The sequence below is a fragment of the Ovis aries genome, chromosome 9 (genome assembly GCF_016772045.2).
Source record: "Ovis aries strain OAR_USU_Benz2616 breed Rambouillet chromosome 9, ARS-UI_Ramb_v3.0, whole genome shotgun sequence".
NCBI classification, from domain to species: Eukaryota; Metazoa; Chordata; class Mammalia; order Artiodactyla; family Bovidae; genus Ovis; species Ovis aries.
In genome coordinates, this window is record NC_056062.1 from 79,920,636 (window position 1) to 79,943,360 (window position 22,725).

General features: G+C 43.4%; 1 protein-coding gene across 9 annotated transcripts in view; it reads right to left on the bottom strand.

Annotated features, from left to right (window-relative positions):
- The window catches only part of CPQ (carboxypeptidase Q), a 575,285-nt gene that overhangs the window by 35,516 nt on the left and 517,044 nt on the right, over positions 1–22,725 (bottom strand). The window contains exon 8 of one of the 9 annotated variants that reach the window (XM_012184100.4): positions 16,171–17,241. The exons of the other annotated variants lie outside the window; for them this stretch is intronic. Within the exon in view, the coding sequence (XP_012039490.1) occupies positions 17,237–17,241 (5 nt within the window). The 3' untranslated portion in view covers positions 16,171–17,236. Of the gene's footprint in view, positions 1–16,170; positions 17,242–22,725 lie in introns of those variants that run through there. 9 annotated transcript variants of the gene reach the window in all.

The following is a 22,725-nucleotide window of genomic DNA, read 5'->3' on the forward strand; positions in this document are numbered from 1 at the left end:
TGGGCCTCAAACACACGACAGAGCGATGGGTGACCCAACTCCCTGCGCGTATTCCATTTACACGAAGTTCAGGCACAGGCAGAACCGCACTTGGATAATAGAAGTCAGAACAGTGGTTGTCTCTGGGGATGGGGTGAGGTTGGGAGTTGTCTGGAAAGGAGAATGAAGAACCTATCTGGAAATGCATCTTAACTTTGGGTGGTGGTTACCAAGGTATTCAAGACTATCAAAACTTATCAAAGTGAGTGCATTTTACTGTATGTCAATTGTATTTCAGTAAAAAAAGGTATAGAACAAGAAAGGAGCGGGGTAAAGGACAGCATGGTTTCATGGAGATGCTGCCTTGGGCAGCTTCAGAGAGAAGCTGGAGCTCGGAGTGAAGCTGTGATGGGCGCGGTATGTGAGTGCTCCCAGTGGATGTCCTCACATCTCAGTACAGCTGGAAGAGAGACCCTCAGTGAAGGGGACAAAAAGCGAGGGCTGGGGCTTGAGGAGCATAGACAAAGCTCAGAACAGGATGCTACAGAGAATTAGGAAGGGGCTTTTCCTGAGATGAATGGACACATTTTGAGAGTTATGCATCATGGCTTACCGATGGAGACCATTAGCCAGGCTTGGGACTGGCAGGGCATGGAGGATGGAAGCGTACGGTGCTCACTGAGAGCACACTCCCAGTGGTCATGGCTAGAGGATAGGGATGAGAGCGCAGGGCCGATGGAGATCACAGAGGGGTCAAGGTTCTGGCTGTCAGGAAGAAGAGGAGCAAGTCCAGGAGGCATAAGACATTTGACTGGTAGCTCAGACAGTAAAGAATCTGCCTGCAATGCAGGAGACCCAGATTTGATCCCTGAGTCAGGAAGATCCCCTGGAGGAGGAAATGGTAACCCACTCCAGTATTCTTGCCTGGAGAATCCCATGGACAGAGGAGCCTGGGGGGCTACACTCCATGGGATCACAAAGAGTCAGACACGACTGAGCGACTAAGTGCACGAGACAGTGTTGATCAGTGAAGGTGGTTTTCCGATTCACGATGCCTGAAGGAGAGCAGTTCTGAATGATGGAGAGGTTGAATGGTGATGACACAGCCTTGGAAGCTGGGAGTCAACAAGGACAGTGGCAGAAGAGACATGGAAAGGGAGACTGAGACAAAGGCTGAAGTCCTTGCAAACACGGTGGCATGTCCCCAGTTACAAGTTCCTCTCTCTCTCCAGGTGAAGCGGAAGCTGACCTGAGCTTGGATTACAAAGTATTGCTTTAAATAATACGCAATTGGCTGTATTTAACTCTTTCTATTCTATGAAGATGAAAATGCTTCAGGGTATGTTTTAAAGCTGATTTTAATCAAGTCTCTATGAGTAACACAAAGTGGTTTTTATTCTCTTTGTACAAATGAGGAAAGGAGCCTTACCTCACACAAGGCTCCTCCCCACAGCCTTCCTTCTGATCGGGGTAGGATATCACCGGGCTGTGCAGAAAGGGACTGCCCTTCAGAAAGGGCACAGCATGGCAGAGGTTTCAGTGTTTGAAAAGAGCTGTACTGTATGTTTTGACACTACAAAAGTAAAATTTATGGGAAGAAATAAGTTGTTCTGTTCTTATTCATCTTTCCAGTTCTTTTATTGATTTTCTTATTGGAATAATTCCTTCAAGCCCTTAAAAATCTAAATTCTTATTTAGAGACTCCCAGACTCCTACATCAAGAAATATATTCCAAAGGCCAGTGGGGGCTTTTTGGTATATCATGAATCAGAAGGAAATGGCAGCAGAATTGTTTCTACTGCTTATTAACTGTGTGATCTCTTGACAAAATATTGCATCTCAGTGCTTCGAGTTCCTCATGGGGAATTATGCAAGTAAAAGAGCTATACAAGGTTGGGATTTTTAATACTCTAAGAAAACAGTGAATCGTTAGTGAGCCCTTAAATAGAATTAGCAACAAGAAAGTCAGCTTAGACCTGAAACAGCATTCTGGCAAGGTATTCTTAATCAGGGGTCTTCTAGAAATGAGCGCTGATCAATAAGATGAGAACATCCCCCACTCCCACCCCCACAGCTACTTCCTCATCAGCATCAGTACCCCCGTGCTCTGTCTTCCTGCCTGTTACCAAAGGTGAACCATTCAGGCTTATGTTGTTCAGTTGCCCAATCATGTCTGACTCTTTGCAACCCCATGGACGGCAGCAGGCCAGGCCTCCCTGTCTCTCATCATCTCCCGAAGTTTGCCCAGGTCCATGACCATTGCATCGGTGATGCCACCCATCCATCTCATTCTCTGATGCCCTCTTCTGCTTCTGTCCTCAATCACGGAGTGTGGGCTACAGGCCCTTTCCCTCTGCCACCAAGTTATGGTGTAGAACTCCAGAGTCAAGAGTTCTAAACCTGAACCTAGTTTTCCAGGTTCTTATGAACTGTATTTGTATGTATTTGTCATGGGAAAAAAAACCATTTTTGTCTAATAGTTTGTTAGCTTGATACAGAAATTTTACATATTGAAAATATATGCTGATTCCTTCCTTGATCTTATCCCAACCTCTTATATGCTGGGGTTGCCAAGGCTCAGTCTCAGAGCCTCTTCTCTTCTCTACACTCATTCCCATCTGATCCACCCAAGCCACGGCTAGACTGCTGATGACTCCCAAATGGCTTCTCCAGCCCACACCTCTTTCTTAGTTTTATACTCTTTACTTGACATTTCCACTTGGATGCCTAACAGGCATCTCAAATGTGCACATCTACCAAAATAAACTGCTGTCTTCTTTCCAAAATCCATTCTAGTCACAGCCTTCCACATTCCACTTTATGCCAACCCCCTCTTCCAACTGCTTACGCCAAAAACCTTGCAGCGTTTTGGAATCACCTTTGAGTCTTGCAATCTGTCAGGAAACCATGCTGGCTTTACACTTAAAATATATCCAGAATATGACCATTTCTCACTACGTCTGCTGCCACACCCTGCTCCAAGCTCCAGTCACCTCTCATCTGGACTACTGTGATCGCCTGCTCATAGTTCTCTCTTTTGGTCTATTCTCAATACAGACGCCAGTGCGATACCATCCCAATATGACAGATCATGTCATTTTGCTCAAGATCCTGCAATGGTTTCCCCATTTCTCTCTGAGTAAAAGTGAAAATCGTTAACATTCTTCAAAGCCCTATGTTCCCTAGACCCTCATACCTTTGGCCCGCTTCCTCCCTTGCTCCTTCAGCCTCAGGCACTCAGGTCTCTGTGAAGGTCCAGAAATGTGCCACGTAGATTCCTGAACCAGTATGTTGCTCTGGCTGTTCAGTCCGCTGGGAGGCTTCCCTCTCACTTATCTGCTTAGTATGTCTCCATCCACCTCATTCCCCACACTGTTCTCTACTTTTCTTTACCCCATACCACTTACTATCTTCAAACATTCTATAGTTTATTTAATATTCCCCTTTCCTACCTCATGATGGAAATGTCATACATCTGTACTGTTCAGTACAGTAGCCACCTGCCATCTGTGGCTATCGAGCACTTCAAATGTACTTAGAATTGAATTTTAAATTTTACTTAATTTTAATTAATTTAAATTTAAATTTTGTTTAAGTAGCCACACGTGGTTTGTGGCTAGCATCAGGAACAGCTCCAGAATCTGAGTACCACGAGACAGGGAACTTTGTTTCATTCGCCAAGGTCACCTAAATATCCAGCAGAGTGCATGACACACAGTAGGTACTCAATAAAAATGTGCTAATGAATGTGTGATCAAAGTCCAAGGCCAACTTTTCCAAGACCTGGCAGTCTACCACTGGACAAGAGATAGAGGCAGAATCAGGAACTCATCAATAGGAAGCCCGCTTTCCCAGCATATCAAAGAAAGAGCCACAAGTCAAGGCAAGGGCTGTCTGTAAGTAAGGGCCCTGTCAGTAAAGTCTAGGCAAGGGTTTCCTGCAAGCAAGGGCCCTCAAAGTAAGCACAGTGCCTCGCACATATAAATTAGGAAAACAAACAGTCCCTCCTGCACAGAATACAATCTCCAGTCTCTACCAATGTGTAACCAACTTGGCTCACTTGCGGCCACCATCAGAATTCAAGGCAGGGGCTCCCCACAGGCATGGTCTTGCAGAGAAAGGTTAATACGAATGTGTAAAGCACTGCACCATCCCAGCAGTGAGGAATAAGAAGGCAAGTATCAGCATCACTGATGAAAATGCTGAGGTCATGGAATACAAGGTTTTATGCAATTGCATCTTGGAAACCAAGCAGAAGTAATGAAGAGTTGTGGAAATTTATGTGAATTTGGTAGAATGAACATACCGTGCAGGAAATTAAATAACCATTGTGTGAATGGTATTTTAAAAGCTATTTTGGAGACGAAGTAGAGAATCAGTCTTACAATACCAAATCAAGATTTTCAAACTGTTTCCTTCTAAAATCTTATTTTGAAGACCCTTAAGACCAGTGCTTTCAGTATTACTAAGGTAGTGAAGAAGTTAAAAGTGCTTTAAGCTACAATAATACTAAGGATTAGGCAATATTTTCTTTGTGTTATCTGACTAGCTCTTTAGGTTCCTATTGAAAGCAATAGATTTTTATGTCTCTAGTTTTTACTTTAAAATACTTCAGCATATATTTATACACCCATGTTCATAGCAGCATCACTTATAGTAGCCAAAAGGTGGAACCAATTCAAATGTTCACTGAATGAACATTTCGATAAACAAATAAATAAAACATGGTATATACATACAATGGAAAATTATTCAGCCTTAAAAAGAAATGAAATTCTGACACATGCTACAACATGAAGACATCATGCTAAGTAAAATAATGCAGGAAAAACATTGTATGATTCCACATATATGAGAAATGTAGACTGGTCAAATTCATAGAGACAAAAAGTGAAGTGAAGTCACTCAGTCATGTCCAACTCTTTGCGACCCCATGGACTGTAGCCTACAGGCTTCTCTGTCCAAGGGATTTTCCAGGCAAGAGTACTGGAGTGGGTTGCCATTGCCTTCTCCAGAGGATCTTCCCAACCCAGGGACTGAACCTGGGTCTCCCGCATTGTAGGCAGATGCTTTACCATCTGAGCCACCAGGGAAGTCAGGGGAATGGTTATTTCCACTTTGGGAAGTGGAGTTATTGTTAATATTGTTTTCTGGGTATAGAGTTCAAAGTTTTAGATTGAGAAGATGAAAAAGTCCTGGAGATGGAAGGCATGGTGATGGGTAACAATGTGAATGGACATAATATCACAGAAGAGTACACTTAAAATGGGTTAAAAGGGTGAGTTTTCTGTTAAGTATGTTTTACTACTGAACAAAGACAGACAAAAATTATCAGCATGTGCCATGTGATACTGTGTGGCCATTTCTCAGGGTAAGCTATAACCGGGTGCTGGAATGTGCTGCATTCTAACAAAGAAAGCACAGCACGGGCTGGTCTTTCCTATTAGCTCCCACAGGTGTCTGCTTTCTGTGTCTCAAATCACTAGCAGTGCTGTGCCAATTATTATACCAAAAGTCAGAAATGCTTCTTTTAATTGATGAAGTTAGTAGTCAGTGATGCAGCATGGTGAATCTTAGAAATGCGCTCTTATTATTGAAATTTAAATACTACATTATATTCAGAGGTGGACTGGCAGAAATTATTTGAAATCATCCCCATACTTGCTCCATCTGGGCATAAGAATGACCTAGTAGTGAAGCCGTCAGCTAAGTAGGAAACTCTTACCTCAAAATTTCTTCAGGGGCTACCATGATTTACCAAGAAGAACCTAAGGGTCACAGATGGCCGAATCAGCCCAGGTCAGGTCACAGTCACACACACAGAGGCCAGAGGAAAGTTCTAGTGTCAAAGGACACAGGAAACCAATCTGTGAAGACCTGAATTATTAATCCTGGGAAAATACAATAGATTGCTTAGTTTACTTCCCTCCCTGATTTTAGAAGACAAAAAATTTGGGCTCAGAAATGTTGAGTGATCTTTTTTAAGTGTTGAGTGATCTTTCCAAGTGTGAATGAATTTCATCTGCAGAAACTAAGAGGGGGATATTTGATGTCATCCTTATTGAAGAGCTGCCAGTTATTGAGGAATGAACATATGCGGGGCATACTATTAGGAGGTTCACCACGTGATTGCGGATTTTCACAAAATCCCTGCTGAGTGAACTGCTGTCCTCAGTTTTCAGAGGAGGGGCTGAAGTTCAGAGTGGTCATGCCAGCAGATGTGGTCTGTACCACATTCATAGCCCCAGTGCACACAGCCTTTCTCATCAGTTGTGGGCGACCTGAGCAGGCGGGGAGTCCTGGGGACAGTACCTCTGGGTCAGCACTTGGTCAATGAAGAACCCCCTCCCAGGTTAGGCATCTCTGAGGTAAGTTTTATACCGTCTCCCAGAACCCAAAGTGCACCCAAGTGGCCCACAAGAGTAACCTGCCCAAGACCATGATGCTTGTTAACTTTCTTCCATTCCTAGACTCATTTCCTCACTCCCCATCAGTGCTTCTGGGATCACCTTTCAAATAAGCTACCTGCCTCAAATCCCTGCCTCAGGGATGCTTTGGGGGCAATCGTGTAATTTTCCAAGGTAACCCAGCCAGCCACCAGGTTGCAGAGTTGGATGGTGAACCCAAGTCTATCTATGTTTGAGGATCACGCTGCTCTTCTACAAATTTAATTACATCTTCCTGCCTGAGTAAGTAGAGATAAGATAGAAGGAGACAGTGGATGTTTCAGAAGAAGTTCTTGAGATTTCTAAATGATGTGTTTGGTTAGTATCTCAAGTACTCATGTCCTCCGAGCTTCTACTCACCGCTTTGCATCATAGAGACATGAAGCAAATTATCACAATGTTGTTCACAAATCTGATCCATGTGGGAAGCTGAAAAATGGCTCCCAAAGATGTCCACAATTCCAGACCCCCAAACCTGTGAATGTTCTTTTGCTGCTGCTGCTAAGTCACTTCAGTCGTGTCTGACTCTGTGCGACCCTATAGACGGCAGCCCACCAGGCTTCGCTGTCCCTGGGATTCTCCAGGCAAGAATGCTGGAGTGGGTTGCCATTTCCTTCTCCAATGCATGAAAGTGAAAAGTGACAGTGAAGTCGCTCAGTCGTGTCCGACTCTTCGTGACCCCATGGACTGCAGCCCACCAGGCTCCTCCGTCCATGGGATTTTCCAGGCAAGAGTGCTGGAGTGGGTTGCCATTGCCTTCTCCGGTGAATATTCTTTTATTTACTGGTTAATCTTATCTTATTTTACTTGTTTGGCTGGGTCAGGTCTTAGTTGCAGTATGTGGGCTTTTTGTTGTGGCCTGCAAGCTACTCTGGTTGCGGCATGCAGGCTCCAGAGCGTATGCAGGCTCAGAACGTGGGCTGAGATGCCCCATGGCATGTGGGATATCAGCTCCCCAACCAGGGATCAAACCCATGTTCCCTGCATTGGAAGGTGGATGCTTAACTATTGGACCACCAGGGAAGTCCCTGACTGTCTATATGACAAAAGGGAAATTTGCAGATGTGACCAAATTAAGAATCTTAAGATGGGAAGATTATTCTGGATTATCTGGGTAGATACAATGTAATCACAAGGGTCCTTATAAGACGGACTTAGAAGGAGTCAGAGAAGGTGGTAATGGAGTGAGGAAGGCAGAGATCAGAATGATGCACTCCGAGAATGCAGGGAGGGGCCACAAGGTAGCAATACTGGGGGACAAAAAAGATAAGGAACCGGGTTTTCCCTCACACCCTCTAGAAGGAACCATCCCTGCTAACCCCTTAACTGTAGCCCCATGAAACTGACTTCTGACTTGCAACCCCCAAGACTGTAAGAGGACAAATCTGTGTTGTTTTAAGTCAAGTTTGTGGTGGTCTATTACAGGGGTGACAGGAAACTGACACAGTTAGCTAAACATTACCAGTGATAATAATATAATAATAGATGATATTTGGACCTCCCTGGTGGCTCAGTGGTAAAGAACTCACCTGCCAGTTCAGGAAATATAAGAGATGTGAGTTTGATCCCTGGGCCAGGAAGATCCCCTGGAGGAGTGCATGGCAGCCCATTCCAGTATTCTTGAGTGGAGAATCCCATGGGCAGAGGAGCCTGGTGGGCTACAGTCCATGGGGTCACAAAGAGTCAGATGCAACTGAGCGACTAAACTACCACCAGATAATGTTTATTCCTAGTGATAATAGTTAAATAATAACAGATAATGTTTATTCAGCCCGGAACATGTTTAGGCATAGTTCTGGGAACTTTATTAGACCATCTAATCTCTAGTCCTCACAAAAACAGTGAGGAACTACTTTCAATTTCCTCATTTTAGAGATGAGGAAGCTGAGACTCAGGTTCAGAACTTGCCTCAAGTCACAAGCTAATACCTGAACTCAGGCTTTTCTGACCTCAAACCACATTTCTAATAAAACTTCCAAAATCTGACTCCAACACTGAGAGTAAAAGGAGGAGGGTGAAAGGACCCTGACTCTCAGTGTTGCACAGCAGCCGCCTTGGCCTTCCATTGCGTGAGCAGAAGAGAGATAGCAACACGCACAACCTTCCTGCCGGACACAAATCGCTCTGGTCCTCACCTGATTCTCCCAGCACAGAACCTCTTTCCTGTTCCTCTCCATGTTTCTGGAAAAGGGAAGCTTAACCCAAACATACTGCTGGTTGGACAAGGGTAGTTTAGTAATTAGGTGTTTTGGTTTCTAAGGTATTCTTATCTTCTAGCTTCTATCAGATTGAGCTAACAAGAAATTATCCAGCAGCTTTCTTGAAATCAGCAGTAGCTTTGAAAACCCAGAATGAAACACATCCTTTTTTTACTTTTTTTTTTTAGTTTGAGCGCTTTTTCATTTTAAAAACAAACAAAAAGCTCAAGTGATCACATTTTAAAAGGGAGCAGGATTTGTCTGGTTCACATAGCTTGACCTTGTCTAAGTATACAGTACTGTATATGCTTCCAGAGCAGGAAATGGTCTCATTATACCTTTTCTCTCCTAAGCACTCAGTATAAGGTGAGCTATAAGTAAACCGAAGGGGATTGGGGGTAGCAGAGTCATTAGTCCAATAAATAAATAAAGAAGAGCCAAATAAATGAAGCAAGCAAGATGTGAGAAGGGAAGCTGAGAGCGGCTTTCATATCAGTCCTGCATCTATGCATTTTAATCATATGTGCTTATACACTTCCGGGCCATTAACAGTGATAAGGGGGGTCCTGTATTTGCAACTTTGTGGAGCCATCCCTCACTCCAGGATAGTAAGCAGTTTTCCTTTTGTCTGTGTCAGCTCTGACCTAGTGGTGTGTTAGGCGCTTAGTCATGTCTGTCTCTTTGCAACCCCACGGACTAGGGCTGGCCAAGCTCTTCTGTCCATGGGATTCTCCAGGCAAGAATTCTGAAGCAGGTTGCCATCTCCTTCTCCAAGTGGATACTGGCTTCTAAAACCTTAAATGGTGAAAAGAACTAATGGCCAAACCAAGACTCAGCTGGAAAGAATGTGTGATTGATTAATGATGTCTGCTTTGAACGGAGAGTAAGAAAGGAGTGTGTGCATTTGCAGAAACTTCCACACAACTAACTGTGGGAGGAGCTTACTGTCCAAATTTGTTTCAAGACAATGCCATCATCTGAAACTGTCTCTACGCTGTGAATATGTAGTTTTCACTTCTGCCTCTTCAATAATTTCTTTCACTCACAACCACTGGATCTTGCTTTTTGCTTCTAGGCATACTTGGAAACAATGACTTTAATTTGAAAATGTATTTGAAAAGAAGTTTAAATCGATGTTTGTCAAGTTCTCTAAAGATACGGAGTGCTATATATTCCCCAAAACATCAGCAACAATCAAGCTTTGTTGAACATTCTTGAACAATACAAGTGCGCTTGGGTATTATTCTAACCGAGTTCCTTCACTGACTCAGTGAATCAATGGATCTTTACTTCCTGCATATACCTTTGTGAAATGAATATATCCAATTGATAGTAATTTAAATTAATTACACAAATTTAACTTTTAACTATAGTCACGTTTAAAGTTTTTTTCTCACTTGTCCTATTTTGAAATTATTCAATAAGAAGTCAATAGATTTCATCTTTTTATCTATTTCTTCCCAGGAACACATTCTAGGCCATTCTATGAACCATTTTCTGCATTCTAAGAGCACCTCCACAATCAAAAGGTCACCCAGAAACAATAATAATAAAAATAATGCCATCTCTTAAATAGTTAAAGTTTATAACTTTTCACCTGTTGTATCTTCTTGATTTTTAATTAATATATATTTTAGTATTATCCCCAAATTATAGATCTTAAATTAGGTTATTGAATAAATGGCAGTTCAAATCAGTTCAGTTCAGTTCAGTTCAGTCGCTCAGTCGTGTCCACCTCTTTGCGACCCCATGAATCGCAGCATGCCAGGCCTCCCTGTCCATCACCAACTCCTGGAGTTCACTCAAACTCATGTCCATCGAGTCTGTGATGCCATCCAGCCATCTCATCCCCTTCTGTCATCCCCTTCTTCTCCTGCCCCCAATTCCTTCCAGCATCAGAGTCTTTTCCAATGAGTCAACTCTTCGCATGAGGTGGCCAAAGTATTGGAATTTGTTTCAGCATCAGTCCTTCCAATGAACACCCAGGACTGATCTCCTTTAGAATGGACTGGTTGGATCTCATTGCAGTCCAAGGGACTCTCAAGAGTCTTCTCCAATACCACACTTCAAAAGCATCACTTTTTCAGCACTCAGCTTTCTTCACAGTCCAACTCTCACATCCATACATGACTACTGGAAAACCATAGCCTTCACTAGACGGACCTTTGCCTCTGCTTTTCAATACGCTATCTAGGTTGGTCATAACTTTTCTTCCAAGGAGTAAGCATCTTTTAATTTCTTGGCTGCAGTCACCATCTGCAGTGATTTTGGAGCCCAGAAAAATAAAGTCTGACACTGTTTCCACTGCTTCCCCATCTACTTGCCATAAAGTGATGGGACTGGATGCCATGATCTTCGTTTTCTGAATGTTGAGCTTTAAGCCAACTTTTTCACTCTCTCTTTCACTTTCATCAAGAGGCTTTTTTAGTTCCTCTTCACTTTCTGCCATAAGGGTGGTGTCATCTGCATATCTGAGGTTATTGATATTTCTCCCAGCAATCTTGATTCCAGCTTGTGTTTCTTCCAGCCCAGCATTTCTCATGATGTACTCTGCATAGAAGTTAAATAAGCAGGGCGACAATATACAGCCTTGACGTACTCCTTTTCCTATTTGGAACCAGTCTGTGGTTCCATGTCCAGTTCTAACTGTTGCTTCCTGACCTGCATATAGGTTTCTCAAGAGGCAGGTCAGGTGGTCTGGTACTCCCATCTCTTGAAGAATTTTCCATGGTTTATTGTGATCCACACAGTCAAAGGCTTTGGCATAGTCAATAAAGCAGAAATAGATGTTTTTCTGGAACTCTCTGGCTTTTTCCATGATCCAGCGGATGGTGACAATTTGATCTCTGGTTCCTCTGCCTTTTCTAAAACCAGTTTGAATATCTGGAATTTCACAGTTCACACATTGCTGAAGCATGGCTTGGAGAATTTTGAGCATTACTTAGCTAGCATGTGAGATGAGTGCAATTGTGCGGTAGTTTGAGCATTCTTTGGCATTGCCTTTCTTTGGGATTGGAATGAAAACTGACCTTTTCCAGTCCTGTGGCCACTGCTGAGTTTTCCAAATTTGCTGGCATATTGAGTGCAGCACTTTCACAGCATCATCTTTCAGGATTTGAAAGAGCTCAACTGGAATTCCATCACCTCCACTAGCTTTGTTCATAGTGATGCTTTCTAAGGCCCACTTGACTTCACATTCCAGGATGTCTGGCTCTAGATTAGTGATCACACCATCATGATTATCTGGGTCATGAAGATCTTTTTTGTACAGTTCTTCTGTGTATTCTTGCCACCTCTTCTTAATATCTTCTGCTTCTGTTAGGACCATACCATTTCTGTCCTTTATTGAGCCCATCTTTGCATGAAATGTTCCCTTGGTATCTCTAGTTTTCTTGAAGAACTCGATAGAAACCCAAATGGTGTGACAAAGTCCATACTTGCATGCCTGGTCTGCCTGGTTTCTATCACGTCACTGTGTGATTCTCTGACCTGAGTTAAGCCCATTTCCCCACTGCACTGTGATCATTCCCTCTTCTCTGCTTCTCTTTTCTCGTCTCCTGGCTCAGTGTGCCCATCTGACTCTCCTCTATCCACTCGAAGCCTATAACTCTTCATGGCTCTGCTCAACCCTACCATTTTCATGGATTGCTGCTATTCATGCTGAACTCCTTCAACTCTCTCTATGTTGTCTCATCTCCATTCATTTAACAAATACGCCTAAAGGAGCCACTACATGCCAAGTCCTACTTAGGCACTAGGTATTCAGCAGTGAATAAGGCTGCTTCTCATGGAGTTCCAAATGGGGTTCCTGCTTCTAGGGTCCACCTCTGGGTTTTAAGCTTCTTTACAACAGTAACCCTGCTTGTGTCTTCTCTATGCCTATGAAAGAGCAATGTAAGTTCACTGCTGTACAACTTATCACAAATAAAGTGTTGTCCTGGTCATGTGAGTATATAGCCAGCTAATATCAGAGGACTGGACAAGCAACCTCACTTGAGATACCAGCTCACTCAATTCTCTAATAAGTTTCTAACTCTGGGGAATCTATAATAATGTTGGGTAAGTGACTTTAGAAAATCTTGAGGAGGATATTGCCTGGAGATGCTTCTTCATCCATGCTAAAGCAAAATCCAAAATATTCATTCCTTAGAGATATGTCTGGGAAGTTCCACCAACTTGGGAACAACAGTTGAAAAGGTTTTGAATCATTATGTCTCATTAACATGTTCTTCCCTCCTTTGATCTTTTCCTTGAGGGTAACTAGAATTACTCTTACAACATTTCAGGGGTGGTGAAAACTTAACACTATGAGAATACTTGCTCAGAAAAAAACCCAAAACCATATTTTAAGATTTGTTATAACCAAAATGAACAAGGATGGAATTGAACCCACCAACCAAATAAACAACAAAAACACCACTTTTCTCTCTCAAGTATGATAGGAAGTGATCAAAGAAGTTGTTTTAGGACTTCTTCCAGAGAATTCATCTTAGGAAATCTGGCATTTAGAATGTTTTTAAAATTTGATTTAAAAAGATGCTTGCTTGCTGTGCTAAATTAAACTTATATTTAACACCCTAAGGCAGTCTCCTCCACAAAATTTCCCCCTGAATTTTGTAGACACACACACACCCACACCCACACACACCCACACCCACGTCTTCCTTGAGGAATCATGAGATTTCAGTGGCTGTCTGTGGGAACTGATTTGCATAAAGTCCCCTTTTTCCTTATGGGAGGACATGAGAAGGGGAACTTGGGATTCCTGCCAACTCTTCTCTCTACCTCAGAGCAAGCTTCCTCCAGAGGCCTGTGATGCCAGCCTGGGACATCCAGAGCCACACAGAGAAGTGTGAGGGCTCACCTTGTACCAGCGAACACAGTGGATTTGTGTCATGCCTCAGGACACAGCTGTTGAAACAGAATCTTAGCTATAAGCAGGGGCACGGCACTGGCTTGTGTTCCCTATACTTATCTCTCAAAATTAATCCCAGGGACATTTGTAGAAGGTTTTGAACCTTTGGAAACAGAGAATCTCTGGAAGAACAAGTAGGCTTTCTATAAAGAGTTGCTGTCTAGAGCTGATGTGGAGAGGGGACTATGCCTTCTCTCTGAAGGACTTAGAAGCAGTCTGAGAAGGAGAATGTCTCTGGAGAAAGACTTTTGGAGTTGATGTTAGAACATGACATGGTAAGGCTGGCCCCCAACAGACTGAGCATCTTAAGAGCAGTCTTGTTCGCGATGTACTCATCATGACCTAGGACAGGGGCCGACTCATGGTAGAACCTCAGTGTGTTTGAACTGAACTAAATCGGAAGCAGCTGCAGAAAGCTATGATCAAGGAAAAAGTAGGGAGGGCAAAGTTGAGAAGCCTGTATTATTTGTGTATTCCCAGTGTTCTTCACCAACCTATGGATATCTGAGAGTAGGGGAAGGCAACTTTGAAACTTTCAAAATATGCATAATAACCAGAATAATGAAGAGGATAAGGACTGTGATAGAGATAATACTACGTGTTCACCAAGCCACTTTATTTCTCTCCTGAACACAAGAAGGCTACATTTCCCAGTTTCCTTGTATCTAGCCAGGGCTGCGTAATGTGCTCTGGGCAATGGGATGTAGGGCAGAGGTGATATGTACTACTTCCAGGACTTTTCTAGTGGTCCAGTGGTTAAGACGCTGTGCTGCCACTGCAGAGGGCGTGGGTTTGATCCCTGATTGGGGAACTAAGATCCCATAAGCCTTGTAGTGTGGCCAAAAAGAACCCCCCCCACACCCCAAAACCCTGTATTACTTCCAGGGCCTGGCTCCAAACTCCTCTCCTGTCATCTTCCAAGTCCCTCCTTCCTTCCTCCCTTCTCCCCTTCCCTCCCTTCCTCATCCCCCTCTCCCTGAATAGACACAGAGGTTTCAGTGGAGGACTTCGAAGGTTTGAGGGCACAGCGAGGCCAGTAGAGGGGAGGAGTCGGAGAACCTGAAGACTGTGTGGTGCACAGCGTCCCCTCCCAAACACTCAGCCCACTGGACCGTGACCTGGGTAACAACAAAGCATTTATTTGTTAAGTCCCCGAGCTGGGGCTGTTCATTGTAGCTGCCAGTATTACAGCTCTGACTGATAAAAGGCCACTGGATTCTGTGTCAGTTACAGGGGCCTGGCATCCACTGGTTCCTGACAGAGGGTAGGACTGGAAAATGGGGATTCCAGTCAAGTGCGTATGTGTACACTGAATCACAAATGCAACTTCTTAAGCATTTTCCATATGCAAGGCATCAAATAGCAAGGATTTCAAAATGACTCTTTGTGTATTCATACATTAGAAGAAGTGAGTCACCAAGTAGTCATGTCAGAGCTGGCTGCTACCGGCTTCAGGAAATCAACCCTGAATATTCATTGGAAGGACTGATGCTGATGCTGAAGCTCCAATATTTTGGCTACCTGATGCAAAGAACTGAGTCCTTGGAAAAGATCCTGATGCTGGGAAAGATTGAAGTTGGGAGGAGAAGGGGACGGCAGAAGATGAGATGGTTGGATGAAATCACTGACTCGATGGACATGAGATTGAGCAAGCTCCGGGAATTGGTGATGGACAGGGAAGCCTGGTGTGATGCAGTCCATGGGGTCACAAAGAGTTGGACATGACTTAGTGACTGACTAACCAAAGTGTCAGATTTCCTATGGCTATTACCTATTTTCCCTAAGAAAATGCATGCAGAAAAATAATTCTGTGTTAAACAAAAAAGGGATCAGACTCACTGAGCAAAAATCCTTGCAAGGATCTCCTGAGAAATCCACAGAGTAGAACAGAAAGGCTCACTGTGCTGCTTTCTAGGAACCAACAACTTTTCAAGACTAGAAGCACAAGGTTCAGTTTTAAGGCCTCAGGATAGCTCAATTTTCTCCTGGGGTGTTAAGATACCATTAAAAAAATCAGCTCACCTTATTGTCCAGGGAAGTAGGCACACTTAGACCAGGTGATATGCGAATGCATGAGCTCTGGGAAGGAAGCATGCATCAGTCTAAAGCTTTGGGGCATACTTCCTTGCTTCCAGAGACCCCTGCATGGTAGCGACCAATGGGTTCTGAACCAGGAGTGACTGTCTTCTACCTCTACCCCTCCTTTCTCCGGAGGGAGAGAGACTGCTGAAGCCTCCTGCTTTTGTTTCACTCCTCTGTCATAAAGTCAAGTAATAAGAGGTGGTTGTTCTTTTCCCTGCAACCACTCTTCAAATGCCATACATTCTTCAGCCCTGGTCATCTTCACCCACTAGGACCCAACTTTTCAGGAGCATATGAGATGCCACCTCTTCTAAAAAAGGCTTTCCTGAGTTTTTCTCAACCAGGCTTAATCTTTCTCATTACTTAATTTTCATATCATTTGTAAGTTCTACCATTTATAATATTTTCCCTAGTTGTTTTGGTATGTCTGTATATTATTTACATGTCTAGGTAATAAACTTGAGAGAAGTGTATTTTATTCAAAGACCTATTGGGTTGGCGCAACCGTAATTGCAGTTTCGGATCGCAGTGAATTTTAAATCATTATAACTAGACTCAAACACATCTTTATTAATCAAAATAGGAACCATTACAATCAATGCATTTTTTCCAATGAGAAATAAGTTTGTGTATTTCTATAATGTAAAAATCCATGCTTCAAGGTTCAGTGAACTCTTGGAAAGCATTTTCTACCTCCTGCTGGTTGTGGAAGCATTTTCCTTGCAAAACATTGTTGACATGCTTTAAGAGGTGGTAGTCAGTTGGCAAGAGGTCAGGTGAATATGGCTGATGATGCAAAACTTGGTAGCCCGATTCGTTCAACTTTGGACGCACTGGTGGTGTGACGTGCGGTCCAGCGAAGTCACAGAGAAAAACTGCGCCTTTCCTGTTGACCAAGTCTGGCTGCAGGTGTTGCAGATTTTGGTGCACCTCGTCAATTTGTTGAGGGTACTTCTCAGATGTGATGGTTTCACCAGGATTCAGAAAGCTGTAGCGGATCAGACCAGCAGCAGACCACCAAACAGTGACCATGACTCTCTTTTTGGTGCAAGTTTGGCTTTGGGAAGTGCTTTGGAGCTTCTTCTCAGTCCAGCCATTGAGCTGGTCATCACTGGCTGCTGTGTAAAATCCACTTTTGGTTGCATGTCAGAATCTGATCAAGAAATTGTTCGTTGTTGTCGTGTAGAATAAGAGAAGACAACACTTCAAAATGACTTTTTTTCTTTTTTTTTGATTTGCAGTCAATTCATGAGACACCCACGTACTGAGATTTTCACTTTTCCTATTTGCTTCAAATGCCTAATTTCTGTAGAATGGTCAACACTGAATTCTTCAGCAACTTCTCGTGTAGTTGTAAGAAGATCAATGTCAAGATCAAGATGATTGCTCTCAGCTGGTTGTTGTCAACTCCTGACAGCCAGCCACTATGTTCCTCATCGTCAAGGCTCTCACCTCCTTTGCAAAACTTCTTGAACCACCACTGCACTGTACGTTCGTTAGCAGTTCCTGGGCCAAACACATTGTTGATGTTGAGAGTTGTCTCTACTGCTTTACCACCCATTTTGAATTTGAGTAAGAAAATCTCTTGAATCTGCTTTTTGTCTAACATCAGCTCCCTAGACTAAAATAAATATAAAATAAACAGCAAGTAAGAAGCCATTATCAAAAAACATAAGGCAAGAAATGCACATTAAAATGATGTATAACATAACCACATTTATTTAAGAATGGATCCTGATATCAATCAGCTAACTTCAACAATACAAAACTGCAATTACTTTTGCACCAACCTAATAATTCAATTAGAAATTAGATATATAATGAATATTTGAGTTGAGTTTCCAGGCTTTCTCTCTCACAGAATAATAGGATAGACTAAGGTTAGTATCAGGACATGGAAGATATTTCTCCTTTCTTTTTGTACTCTGGACTACTATTCCATGTGTTCAAACCCCAACTTCACTATTTATAAGGTGTATCATTTGGCTAAGGTACTTTCTTCTCTCATCTCTAGTTCCTTCACCCATAAAATGGAATTAACAATATATATAAAACACTTAGAAAGTGCCTAGCATGTAGTAAGAACTCAATACATGTAATCATTATCAGCATCACAAGAATTTCACTAGAAAACTATGGATGGTCTTTGTTATTTTAAATAGGGATAGCAAACTCCAATGCTGTAGGGTCCAGGTAGGTAGTGTGAGTGAAAGAAAGTAGAATGGATAAGTAAAGTGAGATGCTTGAAGTTCAGAAGTAGGTGGTGAGGAAAACAGGTAGCTGATTACAACGTACAGATAATAGTATGCTTAATGCTGTGTTACAGGTTTACTATGAAAAGAATCAACAGGAGGGGCACCAAACAGCCTTACATGCTAAATGGAGGCATAATGACAAAAGCAGCAACTATAATAATTGCCAGCATTTCCTGAATGAGCATGTAAAGAAGCTATCTGAGCTGGGCCTAAAATTAGAAATTAGCTGGGAGGATTAAAAAGGAAGACAGTTAGAAGCAGAAGTAGCAGTATATGACAGGAGGAACTGTGAAATAATTTGGTGTTTTTAAGGAACTTTGTGGGTTTCCCAGGTGGCTCAGACGTTAAAGTGTCTGCCTGCAATGTGGAAGACCCATGTTCAATCCCTGGGTTGGGAAGATCCCCTGGAGAAGGAAATGGCAACCCACTCCAGTACTCTTGCCTGGAAAATTCCACAGATGGAGGAGCCTGGTAGGCTACAGTCCATGGGGTCACAAAGAGTCAGACACGACTGAGCGACTTCACTTTCACTGAAGGAACTTTGAGTAGGATATTATGGCCAGAGTGGAGGTCCACATGGAAACCTGGTAAGAGCCCAGGCTAGAGAATTTGACTGGTGTCAGGTCATGAAAGACCTTGTATGTCTTGCTCTAGAGTTTGCCTAGAAAGCAATGGGAAGTGACATTTTAGGAAAATGGGTAGAAATAACGTAGTAATGAGGGATTTGAGTACTGTAACTTAAAGCACAATGGACAGAGAAGAGGCTACATTTAGAAGGTGGAACTGGTGTATCTCAGGGACTGGTTGAATGGATACGGCTGACTGAGGAAGAGAGGGCAACGTCAGTACAAAGCCTGCAGGTCTGGGTGACTAGGATGACTCTCTGCTCTTCCTAAAGATGGGCAGCAGTGAGAGTGAGAAAAGTTCAGCTTCAGACATGTGGAGTTAAGAACCTACAGGGCACTGAAAGGCTTCCCTGGTGGCTCAGAGGGTAAAGAATCCACCTGCAATGCGGGAGACCTGGGTCCGATCCTTGGTCTGAGAAGATCCCCTGGAGGAGGGCATGGCAACCCACTCCAGTATTCTTGGCTGGAGAATCCCCATGGACAGAGGAGCTTGGTGGGCTACACCCCATGGGGTCGCAAAGAGCTGGACATGACTGACTGACAAAGCACACGGGGCACCCGAGTGGTAACAGTGGCTATATGGATTTCAACACCTGGACATACAGATTTGGGGATCTATAGAGTTATCTTCTAGGAACAGTGAGTTGAATAAGAGTTTAAGGATGATACCATATACAAACTAACACTGAAGAAGCCAGTGCAAGGACAGAAGCTTGAAAAGGAGGAGGGAAAAGGAGGCGCAAAACTGGGGAAGAGAAGTGCAAAGAAGTTAAGGAAGTAAAGAGCTGCAAGATGTGGACGGTGTTTGACGGTGTTTGACAGTGTTGATGCTTCAGAAGGATCAAGTTAAGAAAGGACTAACATGGGCCCATTTGATTTGGGCAAAAGGAAGACCTTTGAGTCCTGGGAAGGGCAGTCCTGGTGGACTGCTTCAGGTGGAGTTCAGTCTATACTGTGAAAAGGAATGAAAGGGAGGACAGGAGCTGTGATGCAAAGAAAAGAAAGAGCTGGAAGGTCATGGAGTCATGTAAACGTGTTTATGCTTTTTTCTTAATGCTAAAGACTTGAGGATATTTTATACTCTTAAGGGAAATCTTTCAGGGAACAAAGAGGACTCAGGCTATAGAATTTGCTGTTGTTGTTTAGTTGCTAATCATGTCTGACTCTTTGAGATTCTATGAACTGCAGCCCACCTGGCTCCTCTGTCCATGGGATTCTCCAGGCAAGAATACTGGAGTGGGTTGCCATGCCATTCTCCAGAGGATCTTCCTGACCCAGGGATCGAACCTGTGATTCCAGCTTGGCAGGAGAATTCTTACAACTGAACCACCTGGGAAGCCAAAGCTATTGAATAGAAACTCTAATTTTCAGTTTGAGGTGCTTGAGGGCATACAAGGATATAGGGCCCAGAATGTAGCCTGAGATAAGAAGACATATACCCTACTGTATCCAAAAGGGAGAACGAGAAAGGATGGATATTGGATGGCTCTTTGCTGAGCGAGGGAGCAAATGGAGCACAGGAGAATGTCAGTGGAGATGGTTTGGGAGAGGAAGTGACTGAGGACATGTTGCCGAAGTATGAGGCCTCATCAAGGGTTTAGCTAAGGTCGGAGGTCTTGAGTCTGCAGGGGCACCAAGTTAGTGTGTACGTGACTTTCAAGCACCCCTTGGTTGTTCAGAGGCAAAGAAGGCACACGAAGGAATTGATCCAAGGTGTCCAGACATCTGGAGAAAAGCTCATGCCCATGAACTATTTAGTGATTTCCTCAGCCTGAGATTTCATTATGAGTCAGAACAATTTGCAAACCTGCAAATCATCTGAGATTTCCCCAAAGCTGTGCTGAATACTAATTCATCTGGATAGACAGGGTAACCTGCGAGGGAACTGGAGCCTTTAAACTCCATTCTCCCTTGACACTTGAGAAATGAACGGAGAATCATGTGTCCAATTCTTAATCCCTGGAGAGCCAAGCACAAAATGTTTTATAAGAGTTATCAGAGAAGAATTTTGTTCTTTGTGGAATGCTCAATTTGAAACGAGAGAGGAAAAAAAAAAAAAAAAAAAAAGGAGAGCACGGGGATTTTCACATACTCCAAGAGTAGTAGGAGGAGCTAGCTAAGGGCCCTCCCTACCTTTATTTAATAAAGCCTCAGACCTTACGGTGCCACAGGCTCTAGATACTGGCTATGACAAGGCTTTAAAGTAGGAGGAAAAGAAATCACATGCCATTTGTTTCCCTTAGAGATTTCAAATTCTGGTTGGTGGTTTAACCTCTCAGTAGGTTAGTCCTTACAAAGAATCCGGAAGAGAAGAGGGACCACTGTCCTGTGCCCAGGGTCCTAAACGCTGAGTGAGAGCCCAGCCTCTATAGTCATCTATAGCACTCACGAGGCACCTCTGGGCTCTTTACCACACCTCTAAAGGAAGGCTGCCTCTCCACCGAGTGTTTCCACAGGAGTGTCTTTTGGAAAGGAATGCACCCCTCAAACCCTGACTCTCTTCTATGTTTGTATGAAAATGAACACTTCATAGGCTTCAAACTGTATGATGCTGAGGTTGTGATAACCACAGCTAGTAAGAGACTTCTGACAGATTTCAAAGGTAATGGGGATTAAAACAGGCTTCCCTGATAGCTCAGTTGGTAAAGAATCTGCCTGTAATACAGAAGACCCTGGTTCAATTCCTGGGTCAAGAAGATCCCCTGGAGAAGGGATAGGCTACCCACTCCAGTATTCTTGGGCTTCCCTTCTGGCTCAGCTGGTAAAGAATCCACCTGCAATGCGGGAGACGTTGCAAATAGATTTTTTACTGAGTCTTCATCCTACTTGTGTTCCCCTTAGTTAAGAAAATCTTGTGAAACATTAGTTGCTTTTCCCCATAATTTTAGTAGCCCATAATTTCAGTATTATGTGTCAATACCATGTGGAATATGTATGTATGGATATGTGTACACACATAAACAAATAATAAAATGGGAGGAATCATATGCCTTGTTGGTTATTGGTTCTAGAGGTATTTAGGATAACTGCAACATGTCTGGCAAGGAGTTCAGATGGGCTTGGTATTTTATATCCACCCACCCATCTGTCCAGAGAAGGCAATGGCACCCCACTCCAGTACTCTTGCCTGGAAAATCCCATGGATGGAGGAGCCTGGCAGGCTACAGTCCGTGGGGTCGCTGAGTCAGATACGACTGAGCGACTTCACTTTCACTTTTCACTTTCATGCACTGGAGAAGGAAATGGCAACCCACTCCAGTGTTCTTGCCTGGAGAATCCCAGGGATGGGGAAGCCTGGTGGGCTTCCATCTATGGGGTCGCACAGAGTCGGACACGACTGAAGCGACTTAGCAGCAGCAGCAGAAGCACCCATCTGTCCACTCATCTGTTCCAGACTTGAGTAGACTTTGGCCTCAGTTGTATCTTTCCTTGCTCCTCCTTATCATTTTCCTACTGATTTACAGCTTCATGGGGAGGAACCTCTCCTCACTCTACTTACTGTTCCTCAGTCCCTAAATGTCCCTAATGCCTAAGTTCCTAAATAGCAGGGGCAGACAACTTGAGATCAGATAAACCAATCATAAACAATGGCAAAGCTGAATATTAATTAAAAAAAAAAAACCCGACAACAAAGTATCTACAAAGAGAACTTGAAACATTCACAACAAAATAAATCATGCTGCTCTAAAACCGATTTTTATACAAGGTCACTTGATCAGAATAAGCAGAAGCAGCCCCTGGCATTCAGAAACTGATGTGACCCTTACAGGTAGGTGGCAGGGCTGTTAAAGAAGCTGGGCCATCTCGTTCTCCTGCTGGACACATCAAGAACCTCGCAGAACGCCAGCGTCAGACAAGAGCATTCTGCGACTGACAAAGTGAGTCAAAAACAAGCCACTTCATTGTTCTGTGTAAGTCCAGACCAAAACAAAGTTACTCTGCAAACCACAAAATATGAAACAGCTCCTTTTCTGAGTAATATGAGTGACTGTTCCTTCTTTACTCATTAAAATGAGTAAAATGCATTTGGTCTGCTTCCAACACATGAGACTGAAGATACCCAGTCACTGAACTGTCCCTCTTCCAGAAGGCAAGCAAGTTAGAGGAAAGCTCTGCTTCCTTCAGTTCAGTCGCTCAGTCCTGTCTGACTCTTTACAACCGACCCCATGGACTGCAGCATGCCAGGCCTCCCTGTCCAGCACCAACCCCTGGAGTTTACTCACA